Below are 8,936 nucleotides of genomic sequence, written 5' to 3'. Positions count from 1 at the left end.
AAACTCAGATCTGACTCCAGAGTCACACCAGAGCTCTGTGCATAAATCATACAACATATTAAAACGTCATTGTTGTTTTACTGTTTTATATCAAATCTAACCGGACATAGAGGGTCAGGATGTCATTGACATGGAGACATGAACGTGTCACTAGTTAAAATTAGTATTTTTATGGATTTGAACATTTTCTGAAATATTTAAAAAATGGGTAAATTAGCAAAATATTCAAAAAATATTTTTCATATTGTCCCTTTAACCTGCTCAGGACATAACTTTAAATAATGATCTTATTAGCTAAGTAGTAATACAAATACAAAGTGCAATACAAAGTGCAGCATAAACTTCAATGTAACAATGACAACAAATGGCAATGCGGAGAATGCAACGCACACAGGTAAAATGTCCTACTAATAAATAAAAATTTATTTATAATATATTTATTATAATTTATTTATAAAATTTATAATAAATAAAAATACATTTTATAGCCTACCATTTTGTTTACAGCACGTTAAGCTAGAAACGTTTCTAATGCTGGGGGTCTGTGTGTTGTCGAGACAAATCACTGCTTTTGCCCAGAAAACACTGCAAACATTGCACAATTGCTTTACAAAGTTTCGAGATTCACTAAGCTCCCAGTTTAGTGGGAGGAGGGATTTGGGGATATGTCGATATTTTAGCTGTTTGTTTTCTAGTTATTCTGACATATTGAGTGGCGGTTACTTCAGCAGGACGATGCTTCTTCAGCTACTGTTATGGGCGACCCTGCTCTGTCAAATCTGCGATGGAAAGGCCTTCCCTCAACGACAGTGCGTTTAACTCTGCATTAATAACTTTTAATGTGTAAAAATATATTCTTATCTTGTCGACGTTGATTTTTATAATGTGTTTATCTTGTCAAATGAGCAGCAAGAGGACGGTTTGGGGGCCTAATATGCAGCAAATGTAAGTAGCCTACCCTGTTTATTTTCGTGTCCCGAAAATGAACGATTACATTAAACAATATTAACCACAAATTCAGCATCAATATGTTTAACAATGTTGTTTGTTGTAAAATGTGCTTATACTAATGAAGTCATTGCTATTTTTTCGTACTATTATTTCTTTGGTACATATGAGAGAAGTGTGTAGAAAAATGTTTATAGATATACAGTCGAAGTCAGAAATATTAGCCCTCCTTTGATTTTTTTTTCCTTTTTTAAATATTTCCCAAATGCTGTTTAATAGAGTAAGGAAATGTTCACAGTATGTCTAATAATATTTTTTCTTCTGGAGAAAGTCTTATTTATTTTATTTCAGTTAGAATAAAAGCAGTTATTAATAAAAGAATTGCATTTTAAGGTCAATATTATTAGCCCTAAGCTATATATTTTTTCTCGATAGTCTACAGAACATACCGTCGTTATACAATAACCTGCCTAATTACCCTAACCTGCCTAGTTAATCTAATAAACCTAGTTAAGCCTTTAAATGTAACTTTAAGCTGTATGGAAGTGTCTTGTAAAATATCTAGTAAACTATTATTAACTGTCATCATGGCAAAGATAAAATAAATCCGTTATTAGAAATTAGTTATTAAAACTATTATGTTTAGAAATGTATTGAAAAAAATCTAATCTGTTAAACAGAATTTGGGGAAAAAATAAAGAGGGGGGCTAATAATTCTGACTTCAACTATATCTGCATATCAAATTCTATAATGTAAAAACTGGTTGAACTGGAGTTCATCTGTAACTGGAGTGTGTTTTTCTGTTTACAGTGAGCCGGTCAAAGACCCTTCTCCGTCGTGAGTAACTGTCCTCTGCCCTCAGTAAACACACACATGCACAGATAATCATGGGTAATTTCACAGAGTCGTAATTTATTTACTTAACAAATTAGTGTGCCTTGTTGGATATATTTCAATAAAACTAGATGCATCTTAAATATTATAACATTTTTATTTCTTTTTAGGTTAGGCAAACTTGGCAGTTTGTTTTCGATTGCAGATCATTTACATTGAAACAACATAAAATATTCTACAGTACCATACAAACACATAATAAACTACATAATAACGATTTTACAGTTCACATTAGGGCAGCACAAAGTACAATTTCAGCATCAATATGGCAATGTGATCATTCGCATGTATGCAGTGTTGATAGTGGTTTATATTTTATTATTTTGCAACAGTTTTTTGTAACTTTTGTAACTTTGATAAATTAATAACAATACATTTTATTGAATCGTTGGTAACACTTTACAATTACAGTACATGAATAATGAAGTATTAGTAAGTAAACTGAACGTTACTTTATTATGAACTAAGGATGAGTTAAGGTGCGCACTAATCTTTACAACCTGTCGCATGAGTTCATGTGTGGATAATGGTAAAGTCACAATATCATTATACATTAACTTGTCAAAAGTTCATAATGGTTAAATTTAGCATAAGTTAATGTGGTAATTTATACTACATGATAATTCTTAATTTAAAACACTCATAAACTTGTTTTGGTCACAATTCATGCTATTAACTGCTGGCTTACTACATGCCTATAATTAAGATATTAGCTGTGTAATAGTAGTTATAAAGCCCCTGTGGCCACCCCAATATGATTTAGTTGTTGATATTATTCATTTAAATGTACTTGCTTAAATTCACAGTATTTCCATAAATAAATAAATAAATTTATAATTAAACTGCAGGCACTATAATATTGATCAGCACCACCGACGTAGCTGATTCACTGAGATTGCACACTTTTTATTAAGAAATTATTATTTTTTAAATGAAAAAGTTGTGTTTTATCTGATTGAAAATCACAAATCCAAATAAATTAATAGATGCATTTTGAAATCGGCTTTTCAGAATCTAGTTTATTTAGCAACTCCTTTATTTTGCTGGTTTACTTTAGAGCCAAAACTCTCAATGATTTTGTGGATGTATTTTGCAAAAAGGTACATCATAGAAGTATATTTAATAATAATATTGTGGCTCAAAAAGGAACATGGATAAATGATATTATTGGAGTCTGTATAGTAAGTGTGTGTGTATGTAGTAATGTCTTTTGTTCGTTTGTTTGTTTTATTATTTCATTCATTAATCTTCATTCATTTTAGACATGGCATATACTGTATGTTTCACAATAAAAGTATGTGAAAAATAACTTACCTGAAAGGTGTTTTTAAACTAAATATTGTTTTTTATTTGGTTTGCATGTGTACCTGCTGTATTATTTAAGGAAATAAATTACAATATTAATGAGAAATTAATGGAAGAGTAATTAATGGAATTATTTAAAACGTCATTATTTCCTTTACCAGAAACAAAAACATAACATTACTCATTGTTCACAATATATACACAATTCATTATTGTTTTGTGTGCCACCCCAAGATTTGGTGTGGCCTTACTTGGCCACCCCTAAGAAAATTTTCTGGGGGCGCCACTAATCCCTAAAACCACCCAAATGCCCAAATGTCTACCTTACTAACTATTAATAAACAGCTAATTAGTAGTTTATTAAGCTTTTAGTGGTTTGTTAATATTGTGAATTGTGACCTAAACTAAGGTGTTACCGAAAAGTGTTGTCAACATCAACAGTTTAAATACAGGAGTTCATGAGTAGTTAGGGATGAGTTAATGGTGACGTGCCCCTTCAAGTAAAGTCATGATATAATTATACATCAACAGCTCATTCATGTCAGCAGGGGTGGACTGGCCATAGGGAGCACTGGGATATTTCCCCGTGACCTGACGGGCAATCTGTCCTGCCACCATGACTCTGGCCTGCCTGTTGAATCTGGAGGTCTCTTCACTTACCGATCGCACTACTCCCACCCTGCTCTTCACTTTCTTGATTGCATTATTTATATGTGGCCTGAATAACAGTTACTTTTTCCTGGGGAAAAATGCTGTTCCAGTTTGCCTCTGTATGTTGGTTTACTTAAATGTTAATTAATAAATTTATCAACAAACAATCATACACTAACAAGTAAGCTAGCCATTATTCACACATGAACTCATGTGACTCATGTTAAAGTTAGTTAGTTCATGATTAGCGCCTACATAAACTCATCATTAGTTCATAATAAAGTAATGTTTAGTTTACAAAATCTATATTTATGTACTGTTATTGTGTTACTGAATTGTTTATAAAAACAGACTGTGTGTTATTATTTTACATTTGATTATTGAATTACTGTATACCTACAGTTTGACTCCTCAGAAAACCATAAAATGATGTTTATTTAAATAGTTTTTATTTATTATTGAACTATTTGACGCTTGTAGATTGTTTATTATATTTATGCACTCCTATACAGAATCATCCCAATCAATCTAAAATTTAAAATTATTTCCAAATGGTTATTTAACTCATTTAGTGCAGTTGTATTCATGTCACAATATATATTGCAGAATACAAAAATATCCCAATGTTTGATTTTTTTCAGTATCGTGCAGCCCTAATTCACATGTTCATTAATAAATGTGAAAAGAAAAAGGAAATCGCATGAACCATTTTTTTTAAATATTTAAAAAATATGACACCAAATATATAAATAAATGAGAAATATACGTCAATGAATTATGCATCAATAATATATATTAACTATACTTCCAATCCTAATGAAAGTTATAAAAGTTGACCATGCATGACCATATGTTCTAAAACCCAAATTCAACCAATTGTCAATAATTAATAGATATTTATTTTTCTGATGTTCAATGGTTTTATTTTAGCTAAAATTATTATAAAAGTTAAAACTTGCACAAAAGCAAAATTATTTAAATAGAAATTTCCATCTCATGCTTTTTCAAATTGTTATGCAGCATAAACATACAGAATGCTAATGGTCACATTATTTTCCTGTTTCCTTTTTCCACTGTGCTGTTTTTTATTCTCAGTCTCAATGATATGTAGCTAAACAAGTTGTCGTAAATAGTTTAATCCTCTTTTTATGATGTTGTAAATGCTACCAGGAAAACAGTATGTGGGGCTATTTGTTCTCAAGAAACAGGCCTTTGTTATCTACACTAGTCAACATTTGGAATTGGACTAAAACCTTTTCAAAAATCCAAATGTGTTCTTGCCTCAGGACAACTTTGATTAACTTTTTTGATCCCTTTCAAATGTTGAATACTGTTGTTCCTATGACTTGAGCTTCTGTAACTACTCGGTGCAAATGCCTCTTTTGTTTTTCTTGAGGTTTTCTCTTCTAGCTCCAGCAAAAATAAGGCCTGGAACAAAACAGAACATCCTGGTGGAGGGACACAACCTGGCAAAGGTGGTAAAAGTCACTGTCGTGGTTTACGACTATCCAAACTCCCAAACTGCCTTGTCGCGGGGCTCGGTTTTCCTCAATTCAGACAACAATTACAGCGCCCTGCAAACCCTAGAGGTGAATTTATGTATGAATGCATGAATCTTTTCTGAATGCATCAGAATGACTTAAAGGGATAGTTCACTCAAAAACAGAAATTACTCACCCTCCAGTAGAAACAAACCCATCTTTCTTTCCCCAGTTAAACACAAAAGCAGATATTAGAAGATAACTATCAACTTCCACAGTAGCAAACAAATACTTTGGAAGTCAATGGTTACGGCCTGTAACGATTCTCAAATGATATGCTTTTGAGTTCAACTGAAGAAAGTAACTCAGTTCTGTGTAAGTTATCCCTTTAAGACAAACCTCTTTGGGCTTGTTAAATAATACCACAAATACATGTTAACCCATTTGCTCTATAACATGAAAAAACTTGGTAATTTTCTTTTTAATCTCGTTTTTTTTCTCTTTTTTTTCTGATTCAGATTTTTATATATATATATATATATATATATATATATATATATATATATATATATATATATATATATATATATATATATATATTTTTTTTTTTTTACAGTTTTTTTTCTCCTAATTTGTCTGAAATCAACATTTATTATTATTTTTTTCATTTATTGCTATTATTTTTTAATTCCATGGTAGAAATATGGTAAGCTTCTGAACTTATTATTAGGGTATATGCACAGCTAGTGTTTTTTCCTGGTTTCTTCCTATACGGTTACACTTCCGGTGAATGGTTAATGTGACTTTTCTCATTTTTCTAAGGTTCCTTTTTGTTACGCGGGTCTGTGTTTTATTTAATTCTTTATTTTATTTTGTGCTTGTTGCGCTTGAGTTATAGGAGGAGTTTTTCTACCTAGCATGTCCAGGATTGGATGACGTCCGTGACGTCACTGGGGATTCCCAGTATAAAAGGCTGACAGCAATGGTCTTTTCGTAAATTCTGAAATTATTTTAGTGTTCATACAAGCTGTTAGTAAATAAGGCCCTTTGCTGAGGTTCTTTGTGGTTTATGATCACGTCACTTGTTGCATGTTAGTATAATCAAATATGTTCTTTTATCAGATCAACCCAAATTTGCTACTTCCAGATGGAAAAAAGAAATATGTGAAGCTCGTTGCTCAGTTCAGCAATATCTATCGTGCAGAAAAAGTAATGGCGGTGTCGTTCCGTTCCGGACACATCTTCATTCAGACCGACAAACCTATTTACAACCCTGGAGACAAAGGTCAGCTCTCACATGCTGCTGTTGAGCTGTTTTCATAGTACTTGTTTACATGTACAACTATTCCCCTTTTCCCAGTGCGTTTTAGGGCTTTTGTGTCTGATTTGGAATTTCGTTCTTCTGAGAGAACCATATCTCTGGAGATTCAGGTGATTTGTCACATTAACCTAAGTGTTGTAATCATGTTTGCTGGACAATTGTTTGTTTGTTTGTTTGTTTGTTTTGTGGAATATTAATGCTTACAGCACAATTTGCTCATGTTTCAGAATCCAGATGGAATTGCGGTGCATGGTATTGGGAGAGTTAAAGCAATCGATGGGGTCTTTTCTGACATCTTCTCACTGTCTACTGTAGTCAAGTATGCACTCAGAATAGTTCAGTTGTGTTGTGTAGAATATAAAACAGAGTATTATGCACCAAAAGATAAAAAGAGTGTTGAGACTGTTTAAAGGACATGAAGATGTAGTTTAGGGTGCTTGTCCACTGTTGTGTTTTCTCCCCCTAGCTAAATACACTACCTGACAAACGTCTTGTCGCCTAAGTTTTAAAAACAAGAAATAAAACCTTGACTTCTATGGAATCAGAAGTGACTTATATGAAAGGCAAAGGCCTCTAGATTATAATAATGTAATAATGTTCATCTCTGGTGGCTGGGCTGGCCAATCCTGGAGCACCTTGACCTTCTTTGCTTTCAGGAACTTTGATGTGGAGGTATGAGAAGGAGCACAGTCCTGTTTACGGTGGTTTGTAATGTAATGGACAGCACAAATGTCTTGATACCTCAGGCTGTTGATGTTGCCATCCATTCTGCAGATTTCTTGTACACCCCATGTAACCCCAAACCATGATTTTTCCTTCACCAAACTTGACTGATTTCTGTCAGAATCCTGGGTTCATGTGGGTTCCAATTTGCTCTTCAGTAGTATTTGTGATGATTGGGATGCAATTTTACTACTTTTCTAAATGGTCAACTAGAAGTCAAGTTTTTAATATAAATATATATATATATATATATATATATATATATATATATATATATATATATATATATATATATATATATATATATATATATATATATATATATAATCAGAAGTGCCATATTTTTCTGAACACATTTTTGAAATAACTTCAGCTGCGCAAAAACATTCTTCGGTGGATTTGTGTCCTTTAGGTCCACTCACACCAAAAGCCTTTAACAATATTATAATAAATTAAATTCTTTAATAAATCTGAAGAAATATTATCAGAACTTTATAGAATAAAATAAATCATCACCTTGGAATTATATGGTTCTATCTGTGCTCTGAATGATTTTGAAATTTTGAGCTTCAAAGTTTTTGCATTCCATAGCAAACATTATGTGTGTAACATTTGTTTTGTAAATAAAAAGTCTTAATATAAACAACTTATACAAAAATCCCCTAATGTAAATAAGTTGTCATTTAATAAGAATGTCAATAAATTAATTTTGACAAAAATGTCAGATTAAACCTTATAATTCCAAGGTGACGTATTGTTAACACTTTACTTTAACACATACTTAACAAATTCAGTAAATCCAGAAAAACCAAAACCTTATGTACATACGGTGGGGAAAATAAGTATTGAACATGTCATTTTTTGGAATAATATTTCTAAAGGAGATGTTGACATGGAATTCAACCAGATTTTGCTAAAAAAAAAAAAAAAAAAATATATATATATATATATATATATATATACACAAACAAACTTACAAATAAAACAGAACAAAAAACAATCTGAGTAAGTTAGTTGTGTAATAAAAATGGAATGACATGAGAATGTACTGAACTACTTAAACGTATTTAATACTTTATATAAAAGGCTTTTTTGGAGATGGCAGCTTAAAGACGCCTCTCATATAGAGAATGAAGTCACATGAATTGTTCAGGTGTGATTTTTTTTCACAGACTTCAACAGAGGGTAAAAATCTTGATGATGCTGTGGGTTTTGTCTATCAAATCAGTTCTTTATTTTGTATTCGATTTGTCTTTGGATTTAATTCAGGTGATTGACTGGGCTATTCTACAGCTTGATTTTCTCTCTCTGAAAGCATTTGGCCTTGTTTTGCATCATTGTCTTGCTGAAATAGTTTCATCTTCATCATCCTGTAGATGTTGGTCTGAAGCAGCAAATAGTACATTACAATGAGGAAGGGCAGAGGGTTGCTGAATAACTACTAAAAGATTTCAGCTGCTGTCTGGGCTTTCACTGTCTTTCTACACCTTCCTTTCTTCATGTGTTCAATACTTTTTCCCTTCGTCATTTCATTTTATTACAGATAACTTAATTTGTAAAATAATTAGATTTGTTTTCTTTGCGTATATGGATTCGTTAGGTTGTTACCAAC

General features: G+C 31.9%; 1 protein-coding gene across 1 annotated transcript in view; it reads left to right on the top strand.

Annotated features, from left to right (window-relative positions):
• Positions 1-702: 702 nt before the first annotated feature.
• Positions 703-8,936, top strand: part of LOC147838534 (venom factor) — a 44,323-nt gene continuing 36,089 nt past the window's right edge. Inside the window, exons 1-7 of the mRNA XM_087304418.1 lie at positions 703-809; positions 910-945; positions 1,760-1,786; positions 5,196-5,388; positions 6,403-6,565; positions 6,641-6,711; positions 6,829-6,920. Coding sequence (XP_087160544.1) covers positions 736-809; positions 910-945; positions 1,760-1,786; positions 5,196-5,388; positions 6,403-6,565; positions 6,641-6,711; positions 6,829-6,920 — 656 coding nt within the window. The 5' untranslated portion in view covers positions 703-735. The remainder of the gene's footprint in view (positions 810-909; positions 946-1,759; positions 1,787-5,195; positions 5,389-6,402; positions 6,566-6,640; positions 6,712-6,828; positions 6,921-8,936) is intronic.

This window comes from Danio rerio, chromosome 22 (assembly GCF_052040795.2).
Source record: "Danio rerio strain M-AB ecotype USA chromosome 22, GRCz13ab, whole genome shotgun sequence".
Lineage (NCBI taxonomy): Eukaryota > Metazoa > Chordata > Actinopteri > Cypriniformes > Danionidae > Danio > Danio rerio.
Note: the sequence above shows the minus strand (reverse complement) of the source record. Positions and strands in the feature narration are given on the sequence as shown.